Source organism: Achroia grisella, unplaced genomic scaffold, assembly GCF_030625045.1.
Source record: "Achroia grisella isolate CSIRO2021 unplaced genomic scaffold, CSIRO_AGI_Agris_v1 utg1090, whole genome shotgun sequence".
Lineage (NCBI taxonomy): Eukaryota > Metazoa > Arthropoda > Insecta > Lepidoptera > Pyralidae > Achroia > Achroia grisella.
Window position 1 is genome coordinate 624,999 of NW_026712574.1, and position 25,168 is coordinate 650,166.

Consider the following 25,168-nt stretch of genomic DNA (forward strand, 5'->3'; position numbering starts at 1 on the left):
TCGTATGACTAAAATCAAATTGTTTCTATGACACATAAAACATGTCACTACCACAAGAATCTCTTTCTCATATATTGGCACGTTATATTTACCTTAATATACTGTTATTTTTTTACAACAATCAACTCTGTTTGCTTTATGAACCTCAGATAAAAACGGAAACCCTAACTAAACAGATCATGAAACCACACATTTGACGCAATACATTATCTTAAAAATAATTAGTTGAAATGTCATTCTAGTTACTAATTTTGTCTTAAAATTGGTTATATTGCTATTTTACTTTATTGAGTTCTGTACATGACTGCTATTGTACAATTCGTCATTTTGCATGATTTCGTCTTTTGATTTCACCTTCTATCATAAACACTACAAGGAAACAACAAACCAACAGTTCAGTATCAATTATATGTTCATGAATCTTACAATTGAAAAAATATATTCGCAGCTTCATTGCAATATTGTTATAGGTAAGGAGATATTTATTAAAGAAACAAACCTAATTGGAACTGTTCTAGCACCACTTGTAAATTGGTTAATGCAGCTTCACTTCTGATTCTGGCGTCGTCTGCTTCGCTCAGTCTAGCCTGCACTTCCTCGCGCTGTTTCTCCAGAAGTTTTATTTGATTCCTGAGTGTTTCTACTTCTTGATTTGCTCGAATACTGGAATAGAAATATGCAAACCAACATAAGTCCAACAGTAGAGTATACGTGTAGTCGATCGAGAACAATATCTTAACTATATTTTAAAGGATTAGGTGTTATTTTACAGCACGAGTAGTAGTTTCGTCGCCGAACAGTCAACACTAGGCTTCAAAGCTATATCCGAACTCTATTCAATGCCTGATGATGACTCGTTTAGAGACGAATCACGTGTCGTAATATGGATGTATACTCAACAACAGTTGTAACGGTAGTTAAGTTTCCGCACTGTATTTTTGTGTTTTAATTTCTAATTGTAACGGAATTGAAAAAAAATAATATAAATCCATTAAATAGTGTAATATCTTAACTAGTTTTCGGCCTGCTATATATATGAACAGTGTAGTGTTTAGTAATTTAAGTCTTCTTATATCTCCTAGTATATCAATTGTTATCGCCATAATATCGGCTTGTTAACCACAGTTCCACGTCTTTAGTCCGCAGCGTCTTTTTAAATTACGCAATGGATTGTAATGCAGTTTTCAGTAACAGATAGAGTGATTCAAGAGGAAGGTTTATATTTATAATTCATGAGTGTAATAATAGAACAATTAAAAAATGCAATGATTTGTTTGCACGGTAGATACACTTACAGTTTGTATTGGTATGCGTATTTTCTATGTCTGTTTCTAAATATGTATTTCAGCATTTATCAAGATGGCGCTGAATGAATTTGGGTGTCCTAGGTTATTATTGTTACTAGAGACACGTCTCGAAAGATCGATCATATATTAAGTACCTGTTACTTGTGTAGACAGTGCTGGTTTGTTTTGCCCTCTCTTCCACTTGGTTCAATCTTGTCTGACACTCAGTCAATTTTTGTTCCGATGTCATTAACTCTTGCGTGTATGTTTCTTCCATTTCTACTAAGTGATGTCGCAGACGTTCTAGTTCTCTTGATGAGTTTTGCTCTTGTTCTGCTAACTAAAAAGCAAAGAGCAAATATTTTTAGGATATTAGTTCACTGTCTAGGTGTAGTTATTTCACTTGTCACAAAATTAACTTTTTTTCTGTCAACATTCTTTTGTCTATTCTAAAAACAACATATTAAATTAAGATTAAAATTATCAATTATTTTAGAACACATATTTTTGTTCGTTTTATAGTCTGTTCTGTATTTATACAGGGAAGGACAATGAAATTTCAAAATATCAGTGTGTAAGTAAATTTAAGGTATACCTATAAGATTATACGTATATTTTTTTTTAATGAAATTTATTTCATTTCAATTTCTCCCGGCAATTGATTAAAATGACAATATAAAATTAATAAATATTTATTACCTGTAAATTCTCTGTTCTAAATTTCTTAACAGCTTCTAATTGTATAGCTAAACTTTTGTCGAGGTTATCACGTTCTTCGGTTAAGTTCTTTATAGTATGGCTCGCTTCTACTAACTCCTCATTTGTTTTATCACAACTAATATTGGCACTTTGATTTAAGTTCATTATTACTTCATCTCTCTCTTTGAGAGTTACCTTCATTTTTTCACAATCTGAACAAGTATTAGTATGATTCTGCAGTATTTTATCTTTTTCTTCAATGACACTTTTTAACTCTAATATAACATGATTCAATCTCTGTATTTCGTTATGGTATTGAATGCTTTCATTATGTTTCAAAGTTACTAAATTTATGAGCTCGTTCTTTTCAATTGTAAAATTGTCTAATATTGTTTTATATTCTAAGCAAGCCTTTTCATACTGATCGAGTTTATCTTTGTAATTTACAGATTCCTGTTCTCTTTCTGTGAGGTTACTCTTTAATACAATAATCTCTTTTTCTATTGCGTTCTTTTCTTGAACTAACCTTGCATATTCATCATTATGAGGTGTAATATTATCTGTAATTTTCAATTTGTCAGTCAATTCCACAATAGATTGATTTAATTCTTTTATAGTTTTTTCTTTATTTTCTATTACATTTTTATATTCAGTACAAGATTTTTCTGTCTCTTGTAAGCTAATTGTTAAGTTAGTAATTTCCGCATTCTTGATATTAATTTCATCCTTAAGAGAAATTAACTGTTTATTTATATCTTCTTTTTCACAGTGGAGTCTATTTAATTCGTCTTGACTAAGACTTGATTTTTGACTAGTATCATTTAAGGTAGTTTGAATTTCTTCTAAGGATTTTTTAAGTTGCTTAATTTCTTCATTTTTATCTACTACGTTTTTCTCAAGGTTAACAGAATGTTGAGATAAAGAATTTATAGAATCATTATTTTTACATATAGTAGAATTCAAACCATCTATTAAAGTATCTTTTTCTTTAAAATCATTTAGTAGCTTCTCGAACTCCTCTTCTAAATGTTTTATTTTAGAATCCGTTGAAGATAATTCCAATTCCAGTTGCAATTTGCTTTGAATTATATTTTTATTTTCTTCTTTCAATGATAAAACTTCATTATTAAGGAACTCTTGTTGAATAAGTTTAGCTTTTAATTCCTCAATTGTTGACTGAAGTTCATAAACATTTTTACTCTTTTCTAATAAATCTGTATTTTCTTTAACAAGCTTATCAATTTTATCGTGTAATCGCATGTCCTCTGTAGTATTTAGTTCTTTTGTAAGACTCGTAGAAGTGCTATTTTTAGACGAAATTGTATTCTCTAAACTAATTACTTTTTCTTCAAGTTTGTACTTTTCGTTTTCAACTTCGGTTTTATGCCTGATTACCTCATCAAGTTTAATTTCCAAATCTTGTAATTTTTGATCCAATGTTACTTTTAAGACTTCTAATTCCTTGTGTTCACATGATTTTTCATTCAAGGAGTTTTTCAAATCATCTACTTCTTTTGTAAGTAATACCTTATCATTTTCTATTATATGTATGTCTATTGAAAGCTGTTCATTTTTAGCCTGAGAACTATTTAACCGCTTCTTTAAGTCGTCAGCTTCATCCAATGCAATCTTCAGCTTTTTTAAATATTCTGCATTTGTATCACTTACTAATTCTTCAACAGCTTTTGATTGATTTTTAAATGTTTCTAATTCAGTCAACATCGAAGTGTACTTTTCTTTCAAATCTGTTAAACTCTCCTGTAAAGTATTTTTTTCTTTTCTAACACCGTCTAATTCTTTCTCTATTCTGTTTATCTCAGATTCAAATGTTTTGTTTATCCTATTACAATCAGCCAATTCTGTTTCTAATTTTACTAGATTGTCTTCATGTGTTTCTATTATTGGTTCTAACTTGGACGTATTCTTTAAGGCCGCTATTTCAGATATTAGAAAATCATTATTTTTCTTCATTTCATTTAATTCTCTCTCAAAATGTTGGATATCATTAGTTAGAAAATCATTTTCAGTGGTTAGGTCATCAATCTGGGTTTGCAAATGGTTGGAATTCAAATTTTTTTGGGAAAGTTCATGTTTTAATGAATCTATTTCTTTTTTGAATGCATTGATTGTTTTAAAAACACTTTCTAATTTATATATAATTATATTATCACCAGCAGAAGGAATTTCGCCGACATAATCGACAGGTAGTTCGAAGTTAACATATTTATTATACAATTGTGTAATTCTTTCTGACTTTACTGTTTTATTGTCTACGTTATCCAAATTTCCTACTTCTTTTTGAGTTAATTTATGTTTTAGGTCATTTATTTCTCTTTTCAAATTTTCTATAACACTTTTAGCATTATCGTCTATGTTAATTTCATCTAAATCCACTTGATTAGAACTTCTTCTGTCCTTTAAGTCATTAAGCTCTTTTAATAAATCATCGTATCGCTCTCTGGGTACCATGTCAGATAGTTCACAATGTTTAGAAGAGATTTCCATTTCGTGCTCCAATTTTGTAACTTGCTCTTGCAACTTAAATACTTCTTCGTGTAAATCTTGATTTTCTTCTTGAAATTTCTCAGCATTTTCTCTTAATAAACTGTGTATTCTATCTAAATTTTGATATTTGTGGTGCAATGTATCTAGTTCTGAATTCACTTTTCGTAAGTTTTCAACCTCTCTGTCTCTTTCCCCTAATTTAAATAACAATGTTTTAATTTCACTTGCATACTCATCATTACTGTTTTTTAAATCCTCGTGTTCCTGTTTCAAAACTTCGAAGTTCTTCTGCAATTCCTTTTTTAACGATAAAAGTCTTTCCATCGCCATTTGATGTTGGGCATCTAATTCTTCAAGGCTTGTCGTTAAATTTTGATTTTCTTCTCTGAGACGATTCAATTCTTCTTCTGTATCAGACCTCATGTCAATAGTGCTGCGTTCTTTTAGGGAGGAAATTTCATCTTGTAAAGCGCGAATTTGTACTTCATAGTGATTTTGATTACGGTGATCGGAATTAGATGTTTCAGGCGGTGGATCCCAGTACCAACTGGACTCTTCATCTTTGAGGCCGTTTTTCCTAGAGACTCTCTGAAAAGAAAGAAAATATTTTTTATTAATTTCTTTCTAAGTAAAAGAATTGTTAGCTGACTACTTATTTAATAAATATTCTATTGCGTATTAATTAATAGCCTAAAAATAGAAAGCAGATATGAACAATATTTTTGATACTTTTTGGAATTTGTCTAATATTAGTCTTAAACATACAAAGCTGTCATGTCATATCCTGTAATTTCATCTCCCCAACTGAGCAAATCTTGCACATTCCAGTTTGCTTGTCTACTAAAGTACTGCTGAAAATTTGTGGTCACTACATTCTACTTAATTTAATTTAGAAATTATACTATATTTTTGTAATTATGTACAATACTCGTTTGAAAAGATTAAGAGCTGAATTTCTTTTCAGTTCTTAGCTCGAAGGCACTCCGAACTAAATATGTAACAGACTTACATAAAAATATTCAAATTTTTTGTTTTCAATAGTCGAGTCTACCTCGGTAAAAGATTAAAGGCAAGATGACCGTACAGTTAAAGTATAACGGTTAACCAATATTGAACCAAGCATTACAGTGTGTCACACTACGTTTAAACATGATACGTTATCTGCGCTTATGGCGACTGAGTCACGACTAACATATTGTACTTTTAGTGGATTGTTAAGTTTTATTAACACCAAACTACACGAACTCATAAAATTCTAGGAAACATAGCCTCATAGTCGACGAGTTCAGTGGTTTAGTGGTTTAAGCACGCCGCCTTACTTCTGATGATAGTGGATTCAATTCCTTGCCCGATACAAATATTTGTATTGATGAGTATGTTTCTTTGTATGGTCTGGATGTTTTCTATTGATATTATATATGCATTTAAGTATTTATATCAGTCAGTCTAGTGTCCGCAACACAATCTCAGCTTAGTTTGGAACTAGATGGCGCTGTGTGATTTGTCCAAGAATATTATTGTTATTACTGTTTAAAGTTTAATGTTTTAGTTTCTTAGAGATTTGTAAAAAAAATCACGATTTTTGTCGTCATGTTTGAATATTTTCTGTGTAAATATTTACAATTACTCATGAATACAAGTGTTTACATCGTGCGAGGAATGAACCCCACGACAATTGGAACTAAGGCGGTATCCTAAACCACCAGACCATCGAGGCCGTCATACTGAGTTAACACAGAAACATAAAGTAATAACTTAAACGATATTAACAATTCATGAGTACATTCGCCATTTAGCAAGTGGTGCGTGAAATACTGATAAGAAACAACGAAACAAGGCAACTTAGCTGGTTGGTTTTCCAACATTATATTTGATAACAATAAAATTAATATACCAACTGAATTGGCAAACGTAGCGCAAGATGTCGCGAAGTTAGCTGAAGCGACGAGCAAAGGGTTTCGGGTAATAACTGGACGAGAAGTGCTGAAGATCGTACGCCTAGCAGTTGCGAGCACGTTATAACTGGATGGGAGTGTTGACTATGCTTGCAAGGGGAGCCTATACCCAGCTATGACTAATATAATTTACTCTAATCGCAAATATTTCATGCAATCGCGCATAGAACCTCTTTTTTAAAAGTACTAATATATATATATATATATATATATATATAGAAAAAACCCAGATCAATACAAAAAATTATACTCATGAATACAAATGTTTGCACCGAGTGACCGAGAAGAATCGAAGTGGCAATTGCTCGTAGGACATCGGAAGTAGCGACCACGGACCGGAAGACGCAGCGTGGGAAGGCCTCCAGCAAGGTGGGCCGACGATCTGGTCAAGTGCTGGAACCGATCGTCTGGAGACCACCTATGTCCAGAGACGTCCGATGATGATGATGAGAATCTTTACAAATATATAATTTTTTATTCTCAACTATTAAATCAAATCACAATTCATTTATTCAAGTAGAACATTTTAGCAGTTTATGAACGGCAAGTTTTTTGTATTAATATTTTTCCCTACGGTGCATCTTTTAGCCACACGGCCTAGCTCTGTAACGGCCGATAAAATTTCAACCATATCTTATCTTAATCCAGTGTTAATAACGATTAACTATAACGGTAGAATTCAACAGGGGCTTGGCAATGTTGGTCAATTGTCCCACATTACTGTTGATATAACTACCATAAACGTATATGTTACGGCTGTAATAAGAATACATGAAGATCAGTTAAATTTTAATTTAACAAACACAAGTAACATAACAAACATCTATACATATAAATAAAATTGGAGTGTCTGTTTGTAATATTGAAATAACCATTTTTACTACATGTATATACATATGGTACATACACTAAAATAAAATTTTTGTCAATTTTTGTCTGTCCGTCTGTTTGTTCCAGCTAATCTCTGAATTGGCGGGACCGATTTTGACGGGACTTCTTTTGGCAGGTAGTTGATGTAATAAGCCGTAACATAGGCTACTTTTATTTTAGAAAAATAACGTTAAAATCCACGCGGACGAAGTCGCGAGTAGAGCTAGTACATAATAAAGATAGAACCGAACCGAAATTGAATTTACAGGTAGATGACGTAATAAGCAGTAACATAGGCTACTTTTATTTTAGAAAAATAACGTTAAAATCCACGCGGACGAAGTCGCGAGTATAGCTAGTGCATAATAAAGATAGAACCGAACCGAAATTGAATTTACTTCAACGTAAATATTTGATTTGTAACTAAGTATTGTTTTTTTTAATACATTTCTCTTCCGCATTAGGTCGTAACGAAATCCGTGAAGTAACAAGCTGTATCCCATCACCTGTGCACCATTTTATGTACCATTGTTAGAACACGCAGGCCAATAACCAGCTATAAAGGTCCGTATACATTACACTAGAAATTAGACCAGAATTTCTTCAGTTCTCAGTTTAAACAACGTTTATAACTAAAAATATTATCTAAGGATAATTCACACAGCACCATCTAGTCCCAAACTAAGTAGAACTTAAAAGGTACTAGATAACTGATAGAATATGTAAGTACCTTTTTTTGTACAAGTATTTAAATATAAGGGTTGAAGGGGGTTGTTAGTAATGTGGACTAATAACCCCATTGCTAACAATGTACTATGTCATGTTGACCTCCACGGTTCTCCCAGGAAATCTTGGTAAATTACAATTTTCAAGATGGGCTAACTGAATCAGACTTTATCCTCGTTTTATCATCCTCCATTGGTGTCCCGCCAGCGTAACTGTTAGCGCAGGCGGGTGCATCCTTCATTAGCATCCATAAAAAAAACATCCATAGAAAACACCCAGACGGATACAAACAATCATACTCATGAATACAAATGTTTATACCGGGGAATCGAAACCCCAACCGTCTGGAGTAAAGCTATGTGCGAAACCGCTAGACCTCCGAGGCCCTCAATATATTGGAATTTCATAAAAAAAACTTTAGATATATATAACAAATTTTATGATTTTAATTTTTTTTTTTGTAATTGTCGCACTGTTTGTTATTCTATTTTTTATTTGTTTAATGTGTCTTTTAGTTTTTCTTCTACTGAATAAATATCATTTCAATTCATTCATTTCATTAATAAAAAAAATTTATTCCTATAAGTCGAATAAATTTTTTTTAGTTAATGCAATTTCTATACGTTTGTATCAGGAAAAGCTAATGCGGAAATGATGTGAATACAATGGCACATAAACCGACGCAAGTCAGGGCTCTAGATTAGCGTGAAGTGTACGCCTCTAAAGTGGCTTTCATATGCGATTAAGTTTGTGTCCTATTGAAATTACTTGAATCCATATAAATATTTTTTTTTAACATTTCACACAGCGCCATTTCGACCCAAGTTAAGCTAGCTAAAGTTTATGTTATGGGTACTAGATAATATACATACATATTATACAGATCGATATAAATCAATCATAATCATGAATAGGTAGGTAGCAAACTTTTTCCCGAGGAGATAAAAAAAAGGACGAGCACTAGATCTATACATGTCGCAGTTCGACAGGTCTTACATCTGATTGAACAGAGATTAAGTGCGTAGCGGTTTCTATATTGATTGTCGCATGCCTAATCTATGTTAATCTAAATGTAATTAAAACAATATTTATTTAAAAGAGCAACACACAAGTTTCTTGCTTATTCTTCTTGTGTTGAGTCTGCATTCCGGAATGAGCGGTAGATTAAAAAAATGTGACTATTCAAAAGTGCACATATTAAGTTTATTTGAATAAAGATTATTTCTATTTCTTAGCACCTGACTATATCCCAAAACCTTCACTAATAAAAAAAACCACTACATAGTAATGGCAATGAGTTATACAATGAGTTTTTACGTAACGACCAGCTTAGAGACGGTTACCAACAATTATGGAAGTTGAAAAGAGAATCGGCGGAAATTTGGTCAAGGTTCGAACGGCGCTAGTACAGCCGTACACACTTAGATCGCATGTTGGATGTGACCATGTGTCATAGAATAGAATAGAATAGAATTTTATTAACTCGTTTTTACAGTAATAACATAGAAGTACAAGAATAATTTACACATTAAAAAACGGAGTTAATGTGGACCACAACTCAGCATAATGCTGGAAATAGCTTCCAGCTTGATTTTGAGTTGGGCCCACAGTACGGACGCGCATATATTACAATTAAAAAATACGTATACATAAACTTAATAAATCAGATATTACACAATTGCTTCCCGGGACTGTCCCGCTTTGAATAGTACTTAAGGTGAGCATTCGTCTCGCTAAGACGCGGACAGTGGTAGAGCAATGGAACAGAATTAGTCTAAACTTGTTGGTTTAATGATGAAATATTTCATTTTTTGCTCGTAACCACAGTTCGATACCAAAGGTATATTCGTGGAATTACCCTTAAATAAATTCAAAACATTGTTAAATCATATTTACTGAGCAAAGCCTATTCACTAAACGATTACTTGAATGAAGAGCCTGCGTAGCAATAGTTGTTCATGCACGGGACTTTCATTTAATGTTAGACATAGACACCTATATAAATATACATTGTAAATAAATTCACTTTTAAAGAAAAAGTAATTCAATTAAGTTTCTTGCCAGTTTTTCTCAATTGGATCTATATACTGAACTAGATGGTAAAGAAAAAATATAACGTTCATAAGCAGTTAAAATGTGTCATACATGTATAAATGATTTTTGAGTTTAATGAATAAATATAAATTTGTAATGATAAAGTAATTAATACAATTTAATAAAAAAAAATACAATAGTATATCCATACCATAATTGAAATAGAAATAATCTTTATTGAAATAAACCTATATTTATATATAGGTTTATTACTATTTTAATACATTATTATTTACGGCTATTATTTATTATTTGCCGGCCTCTGTGGTCAAAGCGGTTTAGCACACCTTACTTTCCGATGGTCGCGGGTTCGATTCCTCGCACGGCACAAGCATTTGTATTCATGAGTATAATTGTTTGTATCGGTCTGGGTGTTTTCTATGTATAATATGTATGTATTTACGAAAAAAAAATCTATGTATTTGTATCAGTTATCTAGTCTTCACAAGCTTTAGCTAGCTTAACTAAGGTCTAGATGGCGCTGTGTGCATTGTCCTGAGATTATTAATATTATTGTAAGTATAAGTGTTTATATCGGTCTAGATGTTTTCTATGTATAAAACTTTATTTTATTTACATAACTTAATTGTACAGCTAAGAACCTAAAATTAAAAACATTAAAAAATATAATATAATAACTAAAATATATTATTAATAGGCGTCCCTTTAGACAAAGTTCCGAAGATACTGGCAGCGTTCCCCCTTAGAATTGCTAGACTAATTCTTTGTCCGAGGTAGCTGCCAGCTTTTCGGTCTTCTGTGGTGTATCTATGTATAAATGTATATGTTTACAAAAAAATGTTTAAATATAGTTTTTTTTATATAAATCAGTGGTCTGGTACCCATAACACTAGCTTCGCTTGGTATTAGACGGCACTCTATTAATCGTTCAGGTTTATTATAATGATTTTATTTAATTACAGATCAATAATCATTTTATGATTATTAGAGATGAGTTTATTTAAAAAGTACATTTAAAAAATTAATAATATATCATACCTGAATATAGTCCACGTCTGGCAATAGTGAACACTTAACAACTTGTAGCACAACATACACTATATATAATTTCATACTAAATATACATTAATGCCAATTTACATATAACACGATATTTTTAAAGGCTAATAAAATCGCTCTATCTATTGCTCCATTAAAAACCGGCGAGTAATTTAAAATCTAAGCGAAAAGGCAGTGGAAACGACTTCACTATAGACAACGTAGAGTTTTTTTTTTATTTATATGAATTTTATTGAATTAGATATAACGACTGACGAAGAGAATGACATACTGCGCCGACCACAAATAATGGGATAAAGGCAAGGCAATGATGATGAACTTTATTGAATTATACAATAGGTGGACTAAATGCTATTAGCATTCTCTATCAGCTAATCTTAGGGAGTGTAGAGATACTTGTAGGTGGTTTTAGTTAATAGAATAAAAAATAAGGATTATTTAAAAGAGCAACACACAAGTTTCTTGCTCGTTCTTCTTGTGATGAGACAGCTTTCCGAACGAGTGGTAGATAAAAAACAAATTGTTATGACTATTCAAAAGTGCTTAAATTAAGTTTATTTGAATAAATGATTTTCTATTCTATTCTATTCTAATATATAAAATATTAAATAAATATACATATACATAATAAAATATATTATACAAACATATTATGAACGTACATACACATTTCACATATATATCTTACTAATATTATAATCGTGAAAGTTTGTGAGTATGGATGGATGTTTATTACTCTTTCACGCCGACTACTAACTACTGAACGGATTTTGATGAAACTTTACAGTGATATAGATTCATCAGAATAACACATAGGCTATAAATTACATACAGGTGAAACCGCGGGCACAGCTTAGTATAATATATTATTAACAAAATACACATATAAATAAGATGATGTGAATGAACTTTGTTGCAGTTTTATGATACACGATTTAAAAGATAAGTAGGTATTAACTCTTTTAAATAAAAGATAAAGATATAGAGAAAGAACATATAGAGTTCTTTACCTTTCGGTAGTGAAATTAATTATTATTATTGACGGTTTCGGTGATCTAGCGGTCTAGCACACCGCTTTACGTCCGATGGTCGCGGGTTCGATTCCTCGCACGGCACAAACATTTATATTCACGAGTATGATTGTTTGTATCGGTCTGGGTATTTTCTATGTATAATATGTATTTACGAAAAATTTATCTATGTATTTGTATCAGTTGTCTAGTACCCATAACACAAGCTTTCGCTAGTTTAACTTGGGTCTAGATGGCGCTGTGTGAATTGTCCGGAGATTATTATTATTATTCGATTAAAATAGTGATATGGACGATTATGACTTAATCGATACAAATGACTCGTTATAACGATGTACGCCTATTGCATATCTATAATAGACAATTGGGTATATGCATGAAACCGTAACGACAAACTCAACGAAGCGCGTCTGTATATAATATTAGTATAGAAAGGTTCCATAATACAAATAAATAAATTCATGAATTGAATCCTTACTTCCCTACTAATATATTATATTATAAATGCGAATGTAACTCTATCTGTCTGTAGCTTTTAATGCCAAAACTACTATATCGATTAAACCTCTCATCTGCAAAGGAGCCAATTATTGGACTCGGATATTATAATAAAAAAAATCATTTAACTTTTGACAAATGGTAGCTGTCAAAATGACATTAACGTCCCATCTTTTTTTTTGGTTTTGTTTTTCCCTTTTTAGGGAAAGGCAAAAGGACTCAGCCCATACAGCCAGATTAACGCCCCATCTGTGAGAAGTCCTGTAATTGGTCTCACAGATGAGTCGTAACTGTCATTTTGACAGCTAACAGTTGAAAAGTTAAATGAAATTTTATACACAGATAGTCTAGACCCTAAGAAAGGATATAGGTTAATTTTTAGTGCGAAAAAGGGTTGTAATGGAGAGAGAAAGGGAGATGAAAGGATGTATGGTAGTAGCGTCATTTTTAGACACCGCCTTATATCCGATCGTTACGGGTTCGATATCTGGCACGGTACAAACATTTATATTCATGAGTATGATTATTTCTATCCGTCTGGATGTATATGTATTTAGAAAAACAAAGTATTTATGCATTTATATAAGTTATCTAGTGGGTACTATAACCCAAGCTCTGCTTAGCTTGGGACTAGATGGCGCTGCGTGATGTATGTCCAGGGATTGTTATAATTTTAAATATTTTGTAATCACAACTATTAAATACTAAAAACACACGTTTATATGAGGTGCCTCAGTTGACAATCATATATTTTACGCTCTGTATACCTAATATTATGTAAGGACAAAGGTTGCACGCTATTTAGTTCCCAATTGCGCTTTGAAAAGAATCATTAAAATACTAACGATCAATATGCGTATATATATGTACATATATATATATATGTATTACAAGTAGTATACTTAAAATATATATTTTTTCATTTAATAGGACTAACAAACAGTAATACACTATATATTATGTGTTAGGTTTCACATCATTATTGTCGGAAAATCTGATATTATAAAAATATTAAAAGAAGGTAGTTTCATATCTTCTCTGTAAAAAAGGGAGGGTTTTTGTAAGCTACGGCATTCGGTCTTTGAGCACAGGATGTGCTGGTTGTATTTTTAATGCTAAAGTCAATTGTGTTAGACATATAGTTAAATTAATGCTATATAGTTATTACTTTATTATAATACATACTTTTACTAGCACACAGAGTTGATATATCTTACATACAGGATACATTATATATGTATATATGTTACAGTAGTGTATATAGTATATGTAGTCTGTATTGACTAATATTTTGGGAATAGATTAAGGACATGTAAATTTAAATTATTTCATTTCATTTCATTATAATATTTAAATTGAATAGACATATTGATTTTTATTTTCATACTTTTGTGATGAGACAGCTTTCCGAATAAGCGGTAGATTAAAAATAACTATGACTATTAAAGAGTGCTTAAATAAGCTTATTTGAATAAAGGACTTTCTATTCTATTCTATACCAGCTGACCCAGCAAATGTTGTTTTGTCATAAATTAATATCGTTTTTAAAAATAGGGGTTGATAGTAGCAGGGTAAAATTAAGCGTTGTATGTACTTTCCAATGCAAAATTATAATAAAATTAAAATCAAAATCTTAGTCAAGAAAATAAAAAAACAATACTTAGGGGTGAATCACCCTTATCATTGAGGTATATTAAAATTAGATGTTAGCCGATTCTGAGACAAAATTTCATAAAAATCAGGACGATTCGGAGGAGTTAGGGAACTAACATTATAACACGAGAATTTTATATATAAGATTCACTATATCACTGATTCTAAATTCTAAACGCGGGACATACGTACAGAACAATAGGCTGCCTGCCACACTACTGTTACCACTGTTCGAGCTACTCGTGCAGTTTTCAAAACACGGTCAATTGTACTCAAGAACACTATATTATGGCTAGAAGTAGGCGAATTCAAATATATTTTTAATAATAATTTGTTAACAATGGATTGGGCGTAAGGTGTATATATTGGTTTTAGGGTTCAGAACCAAAATGTGGAAACAGAACCCTTACAATATATATTAATTACCACCTGTGCCCACGGTTTTAGCCGCAAGAAATTTACAGCCATGTGTTATTCTGATATATAAGCTATATTACTATATAAATTCATCAAAATCTGTTAAGTAGATTTTGCGTGAACAACAACATACTCCCAAAGTTTTGCGTTCATATTATTATTATTATTAAGATGTATTTAAAAATAGTTTCTTTTATTGTCTATCAGTTGTTTTGCTTACCTTGACTTGCTTAGAACGAGATGGGTAAAAATATATAATCATTACTATATTAATATGCGATGCAAAAACTTTGTACCTACCCCTTTATATGAAAATTGCGCGGATAGAGGAGAAAAATATTCAATAATGTAACTCAAAATAGCCAAAGAAAAGGAGTCATCGTTCTAGCTTCATAAATGACGACTTTCCGTACAAACTTTCCTTTTAACCCCTTACAACCCTTTTTTTTTCACGTTAAAAAGCCTATGTCCTTCCTCAGAGTCTAGACTATCTGTGTACCAAATTTCATTTCAAACGGTCCAGTAGATTTGGCGTTAAAGTGAGACAGACAGAGTTACTTTCATATTTATAAGTGATACATGAATACACCATTTAACTAAAATAGAGATATTTATGTACACAAATAAAATGTTTATTAACTCTCTCAAGACAAACAGGTCTCGCTATAATGCCAAAACTACTGGACAGATTTAAATGAAATTTCATACATAGAGAAAGGACACTTTTACATTAAAATAGGGTTGTAAACAGAAATAGTCATACAATAGACATACATAAATGTGGAATCGCAAATTAAACACAACCGCATAATCGCCTAGAAACAATTTTCACATGACCGACTGCTGACGTCCTTCGCGCTGATGATCAACGGCGGAACCGTTGCGTGCACATTTGTCTTCATAATACACATGAATAAAATAGCAAACAAATAGCAACCTTCAAACCATATAATACCATATTTCTACCGTCAACCAGTGTGATTTGCAAGCAGAAGTTTATTCAGAAGTACGTATTAAACGCAGAGAGAAGGACGTTTTATGTAGAAGTGTCTAAACAGGGAAGAATGGAAGAGAAAACATATTACGCCGAACCCAAATAAATGGGATAAGGAAGAAGAAGATTATGACTCACGAAATGCAAAGAGAAGCACTTTTTATTTAATAGTGTTTAAACAGTGAAGAATGGAAGAGAAAACATATTGGGCCGACTCCAAATAAATAAATGATGACTCACGAAACGCAGAGAGAAGCCCTTTTTATTTAGAACTGCTTAGACAAGGAAGAATGGAAGAAAAAACTTTTTTTTTTGATGATAATGGAATGGTGCACCCGCCTGCGCTAACGGTTTACGTTGGCGGGGCACCAGTGGAGGATGATAAGATGAGCATGAGGTCAGGTCAGTTAGCCCATCGTGACAAATTCACCAAGAATTGATCACGATGGTCTCCAGGGGGAACCGCGTGGAGGTCAACCTGACATGGTACATTGCTAGCAATAAGATAATCAATCCACATTACTAACAATCGCCTTTCCCCCCTCCATAAGACAGTTCTCGACAGTCTCGACAGTCGACACAAAAATCACATACAGATACAGAGTGCTACAGAATGTAACCGTTTTGTATTAAAATTAATCGGAATTTATCACGATGGTTTCCAGGGAGAACCGCGTGGAGGTCAACCTGATATGGTGCATTGCTAGCAATGGGGTCATGAGTCCACATTACTAACTATCCCCTTCCCCCTAGAAAAACATATTAGGCAGACTGACAGACAGATGATGATATGTATCTGTATATAGGTAAAAAACCCGCATGTTAGGATATTTTTTTTTAATGAGTAATGGGGCTGCGCTGTATAGGTGCTCCTCATTGAGGTTGTACCTATGTGCAACAGCAACTCAAAACCATCCAAAACTGTACAAATATATTTTATCCTCAGGCGGTTTGGTGTGTAAGTTGGATTCTATTGAAGTGTAAGATATGTCAGTGAAATTACACAGTTATTTCTCCCAAACAACCCCATTAACGTAAAACGCAAAATTAAAACCAATTCCAGCCGATGGAGATTGAAATAGTGGTTTCACAACTTATTCTACTTCGAATTTCTGTACTGATAACATATTACTAATCGTGCACTTTTACAAATGTCTACCTGAAAAGTACTTGCATCCAAAACCGTAAAATATGGTATAAAAAAAACTAACCGACCTTTTATTATATTATACATTCATACTCCCTCACACACAGCCGTTTTTGACCTAAAAAGAATAGTAATAGAGGTCATTGTTAAACAGCGTTATTTTCCCATTGAAAACAGTAGAAAAACTTAAGTTTCCACGTCAAATGACATGTTCGTGCGTTTTGAATGCAAAACAGCATTCGTACATAAAACGCAGAGGTAATTTAAACATTGCGGTTATGGATATAGAGTTGCAATTGTGAAAATTGACGTTTATTGTTATGACAATTGTATATTGGCGTTTTGCAACGTCCATTCAATGGGCTCAGGCCAATGTCAGGCTGCGTGTGATTGACGGATAGTCTGTATTGTGGCACAGACTATTTATTAGCAGTTATATAATACAGATACATCGCTTTAAGAGGTGGGACTTTCTGTATTCGATGATGATGGAATAATGCACTCAACTGCCCTAATGAAGCACCAGTTGAAAATGATATCATGATGAATGAAGCTGAACTTACTTGCTTAGTTAAATATATATTGCAATTGACACTAAAAATTTCATACGTCATCATTACATAGTATAAAACAAAGTCGCTGTCGTTGTCTGTCCCTATGTATGATTAAATCTTTAAAACAACTGATTTTGAAGCGGTTTTTTTTAATAGATAGAGTGATTCAAGTGGAAGGTTTATATATATAATACATGTACACCCGTGCGAATCCGGTAGCCGGCGAGTAGTTATGAAATAAATAAAAAAACATACAATTTTAATCGTATTCAAAAATATATATATATATTTTTTTTATTCCTTTACGTAGACAACTACCTGCAAATGTAACTAAAATGTTTACAGCTTGTTTGTTGGAGGGAACTGGCTTTCGTGACACAGGTTCACCTATATCGAAAGCCAGGGTTAACTGTATATAATTGCAGTGTATATTTATGAATAAGAATTTATTATATTTAAAAATTATTATTATTATTATCGGTTTTACACTTTACTTAAACATGTATATAGTAACACATATACATCTATAACTAATCAATGAAAACAATGTAATTAATCTGACGATTCATTACTCTGCGCCATGTTTTTTCCCCGCCTCCCTATAATTTTACGCGCATGCGCGTACCACGGGAAATCAGCTGGAACTCGGTCATGGCGCGCACTTCATGTTCGCATCAAATTATGTGGGCTTAGGTGCTTGGTATGACCTCAACGAGCGTACTCTTTGTGTGTGATATAGCAAAACCACTTTTCGTTAATAGTAATAAGGTTCGCAATGCTGTGAACGAGTTTCTAAGTAGACAGGTAAGTATTTTAAAATATTTAGACGATTTTCAAGAACACAAAAACTGCATAGTCATTTTACTAGTTACTCTGTGCTATACCTATTGGATAGTAGGGATAATTTAATATGCCTTTTGCAGTGTACACACAACTGAGATATCTAATTACGACACGTTGACGACCTCGGTAGTCTAGTGGTTAAGCACTCGCCTTACTTTCAATATTTGCGGGTTCGATTCCTCGCACGGTAGAAACATTTTTATGCATATATTGGGTTTTATATGTATGTATTTACAAAAAAATAATGTATATATATATTTATCAGAATGGACTACCCTAGCATTATAAAACCGACCCTTAATATTGAGATGGTTTCCAAGCAGTAAGGCTTTTTAACTTTTTGGCCCAACAGTTTAAAGACAATACAACAATACACAGTTCATAACTTTTTGAGGGTAGGTTACGTTCTGTTAGAACTATCTTTTTATAGTGTTGATTAATTTATTGTAACAGCAAAAATTGTATAATTTCCAATATAATGTAAATTATTACTGAACAATAAATAAAATAAAAAAATATATCAGTTGTTAAATACCCACCATAACACAAGCTCTGATTAGCTTAGGACTAATTGGCCCCATGAATTGTTCAGAGATCTTATCTTAATTAATTAGCTGTGCCCGCAGTTTCACTTACATGGATTCAATACCCTCTACATGCTAACATATAAGCAAGTTTTCATCAAAATTCTTTCAGTAGTTTTTGCTTGAAACAGCAACAAATATCCATCCATACTCACAAACTTTCGCGTCATTATATCAATAATTTGTAAAAAAGCAGACGAAGCCGCGGTTAACAACTAGTAAAATACAAAAATACATTGGAATTGAGAATCTAAGTCTTAACGAAGACGGTTCAAAATTGAAAAGCTTCTTTCCGGGATCAAGTGAGTTGTAAACGTAATCGCTCGCAGCTGACGTTTGCATGTGGATAAGACCTTGTCCTCGTTGCTAGGCGATAATGAGTTAGTTATTATCAATTATTGGTTACATAGGCACTGCATACATTCAGGGGCGGATCGTGAATTTATGGGGCCCTGGATTAAATCTACTTAGAGGCCTACCTTTTTTTTTAACGTGTGGAAAATCTTCAAAAGACCGTCACCCCGTCGGAGGGAGGGCGGGGCGGTGTGTGAGATTTGTACTCACCAAAAACCACACGATGTACCTGATGTACTTCTGCTTTACGTTAAATCATTACAGTATTAGCTGGTAGATGTCGCTATTCATGAAAAATAAAGACGTCAACAAGGACTGTTCTATTTTTGATTGGAGAAAAAGGAGAGTGAAGTTAGAGAGCCTTCGTGCCCTAGTGATTTACAAACATGACTTCCACCTAAAAGGTAGTGAGATCGAATCTAGCCGACACCAAAATGTATTATATATATTATTATAAACATAGGCGCTCATAGGAGCGCCTATGCCGGAGCCAGGAGATTCGCATGTGCATTTCCACCCCAGCTCCGACGGCGACGGCCCGCCCTGTAGGTGTTGTAGGGCAGGCCCCGTCTCGTTTACGGTTAGGGCGACCTATTTCACACTACTCCATTGTGGAGGCGTGTGGGTACACGCGCACACCTCCGGGTATTTGGATTGGGGGATTGCCTACTTAGGGGCCTACCTACCGTAGCTTATATTCAACTAAAAAAATACACCGACCAAAAACAAGCGACCAGAAATTCCCCGTTCCTTTCGATAGATTCCCCGCCTTTTGTAAAACATTTATTTTCATTGTTTTGTACTTACTGTCCTATGTTTATGTATGCGCAATAAAGAGTTATTATTATTATTATTATTATAGACGCGCATTTGCATTTATTGATTGAGATCAGGGTTGCCAACCTTATGACAGGTTTTTTTAATCGTTTCAGTGGGGTCTGGGGCCCTTTTGTATCCTCGGGGATCTGGGATGCAGCCCAAAAAGCCCTTAGGTAGATCCGCCCCTGAACGCATTGGTACTAATAACATAATAATTACAATAACCCAGGACAAGTCAGCGCCATCTGGTCCCAAGTTAAGCAGACCTTATGTTATAGTCTATCAACTTATTACTGTTTCCTTAATTATTTTACTTGTTAGTAATGTGGACTCATGACCTCATTACTAGCAATGTATCATGTCAGGTTGACCTCCACGCGGTTCCCCCTGGAAACCATCGTGATACATTCCTGGTGAATTTGTCATGATGTGGTAATGATCTGACCTCTTCATCTTATCATCCTCCACTGGTGCCCCGCCAGCGTAAACCATTAGCACAAGGAGGTGGACCATTCATTATCATCCATAAAAAAAACTATTGAGTTCATTTTCATTCTCTCTATTAATATCTCGTTGACATCAACAAACGGATAACGGAGTAGATCGTATGTTTACATACTGATTCGTAATTATATTTACTTTAACATAAGGCCTCTGCTAACCTACTAAGAATGCTATGTGTCATCACTACAGGAACAGACTAGTTTCTTGTTCATTTTACTTCTAGTACAATATACATATATATTATTAATATTCCGCTTTTCTTTCGCGTCGCGGTCGCGGTCGCGGGTTCGATTCCTCGCACGGCACAAACATTTGTATTCATAAATTGTATCGGTTTGGTTGATTTCTATGTATTTTATGAATGTATTTACAAAAAAATATATATCTAAGTACTATATTAGTTGTCTAGTACCCATAACACAAGCTCTGCTTATCGTGGGACTAGATGGCGCTGTGTTAATTGTCCAAGGTTATTTATTATTATTATTTATTTATTATACTTCATTAATGTCAGCTTTTTAACATTCATTATAATATTATGAACAACCATTCACATAATGTATGACAAATAAAATAAAAATAGAACAACTACTAATTCCATCAGGATAAAATAGAATCAACATGGAATGAAAAGCGATTGCAAACAATCATGAATACAAATTTGTACCGTGCGAAGAATCGAACCCGCGACCATCGGAAGCATGGCGGTGTACTAAACCACTACACTACTGAGGTTGGTCGTAATATACTCTAGCTGTGACAAGTAGATGTACTACAAATTATCGTGTACCTATTTGCACTTGCAGCTTATGTCAAGGGAGATTGTGTAACGTTACCACAAGAGTCATTGTCGCTTTGTAATATCCTTTAACAAGTGCCTACACTTACTTTCTGTATGTTTAGAGGTTAATGAGAACAAAATAACAACTGTAGACAATTCAATGAAATCCATGTAGGTTTTATACACTTAGGGGGGAAGTGAGAACAAAACAATAACCCTGGGCAAATCACTGAAATCTAACTAGTACAAAGCTAAGCAGAGCTTGTGTTATGGGTAATAGACAACTGATATAAATACTTAAAAAAATATTTTCGGAAATAATATATCAAGTAACATAATAATATATAAAACTTTTCTAAAATAAAAGTAGCCTAAGTTACTCCTTATTACATAAGCTACCTACCAATAAAAATCCCGTCAAAATCGGTCTATTCATTTCAGAGATTAGGCGGAACACACAGACAGTCAAAATTTTTACAAAATGTAATTTTGGTGTATGTACCGTATTTATATTCATAGTAAAAAACGATTATTTCAATATTACGAACAGACAGTCCAATTTTATTTATATGTATTCAATTGAAATAAATTATATACTTGTATTAATTTATGTATGTACCCTGTAGCCTACTGGCAAAAGATATGGAGGTCACACCTACAAATTGAGAAGTTTGCATATAGCGAGAAGTTATTATGTTGTATATATATATAGTAATATATAAATATAGCAGACCCTGCCACGCGTTGCAGTAGCAATAAAATAATATTGCGATTATAAATTGAGATGTAAGCTATCCTATCTTTCAAGTTGGATCAAATTGCTCACAATGTGCAAATCAAATTTGCAATTGGTTCAGTCCAACGCGGACAAAAGATGTGACACGTGATTTTTATATACAGGTATTAGAATACTTTAATTTTAGTCATCAGGAACAACAACAAAATTCAAAATCCATTACAATACAAAAAAGAAAAATTCGTGTACTGAAAAGCTCTACTACATATAGAAATAGATCATCTTCTGCTTCTTCCTTATCCCATTTATTTGTGGTCGTCGTAATATGTTTTTCTCTTCCATTCATCCCTGTTCGCAGTCATCTCGTTATTTCTTACCATATCATCTTTCACACAGTCCATCCATCTCTTTTTCGGCCTTCCTCTGCCCTTATCTTTGTTCAAATAAACTCATTACAAGCACTTTTGAATAGTCACATTTTTGATTCTACCACTCATTCGGTCATGAAGAATGAATGATCAAGAAACTTCTGTGTTGCTCTTTTGAATAGTTGTTTTTTTTATGTAAATAATTACAGAATAATAGTAAAATGCATGCGATAATCAACATAGAAATCGCATACGTACTCATTCTTAATGCTATGAATTTTAAGTTTTTCTACAAAAACATTATCGTTAATGAACTCTTCAATTTTATAGTAAGGTTTTTTATAGACCTCTCTGTTATAAGGCAGGCCGTATACTATCCCCATTTCCGTGTAATTGTATTCCTAACAGAAGCAAATCTTATATTACAACCTTTCATTACACATCAATTATTATCAAAACACAATGTGTAATGTTACAGGACAGTCTGTCGGTGTATAACATTACAAAACGCCAGTGACCTGAGACCTGGCCTTAACCGCATATAACAATAATAATAATAGAGGTAAGATAATAATATTGTCCCGCAAATAGAAAAAAAAACCTTATTAACAATATTATAAGGACGAAAGTTTGTGAGTATGAATTTTTGTTTTTTACTATTTCACGCAAAAATTACTGAAACTTTACCGTAATATATCTCACTAACTGTGCCTGCGATTTCACTAGCGTGAAAATTATAAATTATATGTTATTCTGAGCTATGTGGGTACTTTGGTTATTATATTATGGGAGTTACTTAATTAAAATGATATTAAAAATAAAGCAGTTATAGTTCAGCACATTTGTTTCATTGACGTCTCCTATACGAACATACATAAAGCTATATTATTGTAAAGTTTCATCAAAATCCGTTCAGTAGTTTTTTGCATGAAAGAGTAATAAACATGCATCCATCATCATAAACTTTCGTGTTTATAATATTAAGATAATAAGATACATCAGAATAACACATCTTCATATTATATAAGGCAACAAACCAAGTTGTAGCCACTGACTGTTAGCTTATAACTTTTAAATTACTCAACGGATTTTAATGTAATTTTTAACAGTAGATAGAGCGATTCAAGAGGAAGGTTTATATGTATAATACATGCGTGTTATACTATAGAACAAGCCGAAAATTTCAAAGATTTATAATTAAACAGTGCGAAGCCAGGATGAGTTCATGATATAATATATAAGAAGCCAAAAAATTCAAAGACTTATAATGAAACAGTACGAAGCTAGGAGGAGTTAAATAATCATATAGAAACTTCAGTTTGGAGCATGTGGATCTTAATAAAATTTCATATAAGAATTGCCATCATAATTACCTCAGCATACATTTTTCAAATTTAAACATTTTACTATAAAGAATACTACATATATTGTTGCTATCATGTTTGTGAGGAGAAATAAATAAAATTCACAAATAATTTATTTATGTACTACATTTTAGCCGCTTATGTATGTCAATTTTTTAACATTATAATTTTAATTTGTATCATAATCATAATAATAATCATAAATATCATTATGATAATTTTTGAGATATAAGATATTTAAAAAATATATATATATTATCTCAAAAAAAGCAGAGGAATCCGCAGGAAAAATGTAGTATTGATTACGCAACAAATCAACAATCATGGTACTTGCACTACGACACAGTTGTCCGGCCGAGCGCAGTGGTCACGTCAGGCCACCAACCTATTGTTTGTGGTTGAAATGTTTTGCAGGTGAAATGCTCAATTGGGCACCGTTGTACCACTGTCACGTAATTATTGGAAATGGTGGTCGACCCGTGGTCGAAAACAAACTTTAGTTTTGAGCATGTGGATCTTAATAAAATTTCACTTAAAAGAATTTATTGTCTCAGGATATATCTTTTATCTCAAAAAAAGCAGAGGAATCCGCGGGAAAAACTACTACATACATAGTATGTATATATATATATACATACTACATACCTAGGTGTAAACGTTACGCTCACAGCATCAGCTGAGTCAGCCCCTTTTGCCCAGAATATGCAGTATGAGGTGCTACTGTTACGTAGTTTAAGAGGTTCTTTTTATAGTTTTTGTTCAACAAACAGTGTACGAACTCAAATGTGTATTATTATATTATATTATTATTATAAATAAATTCTCATTTTTCTTAAAGAGAAATGGCAACTTACCACCGGCTTCACAGTCGACCGGGGTTCAGGGAGGGATGAGAAACCGGCGTACAATGCGAAGCACAGTTCAGGCCGGGGTTCAGGGCTTTATTGTTATTATTATTATTATTAAACATACATATTTACGTAGGTATAGAAAGTATTGCTATAAACGGTCAGGTATTTTTTAATCCACTGCAATCATAAACATAGCAAATGGTAAACGGTGATAACCTATAATTTTTTTTATAAACACAACAACAATACTAGGTTCTGTTCGCGATATTCATTTAATTGAATTCATAGCAATATACTAGTACTAGTTGGTAGTTTGTATTCACACATTTCAACTTAAAAATGTAGAGTTACAACAATTATTTGAAAGAGCAATACGCAAGTTTCTTTTTCGTAACGTAATAAAAAGTACGAAAAAGAATTTCGTTCTTTTTGTGAAAAAACAGCTTTCCGAATGAGCGGTAGATTAAAACAATACTATAAAAAATGCTTGAATTAAGTTTATTTGAATAAAGGAT

At 32.8% G+C, this 25,168-nt stretch overlaps 1 protein-coding gene across 2 annotated transcripts in view; it reads right to left on the reverse strand.

Annotated features, from left to right (window-relative positions):
- The window catches only part of LOC131848551 (thyroid receptor-interacting protein 11-like), a 70,969-nt gene that overhangs the window by 5,941 nt on the left and 39,860 nt on the right, over positions 1-25,168 (reverse strand). For both annotated transcript variants that reach the window (XM_059198467.1, XM_059198474.1), the window contains 3 exons: positions 1,986-5,078; positions 1,442-1,626; positions 500-663 (listed from right to left, as the gene is read on the reverse strand). In XM_059198467.1, the coding sequence (XP_059054450.1) occupies positions 500-663; positions 1,442-1,626; positions 1,986-5,078 (3,442 nt within the window). The remainder of the gene's footprint in view (positions 1-499; positions 664-1,441; positions 1,627-1,985; positions 5,079-25,168) is intronic.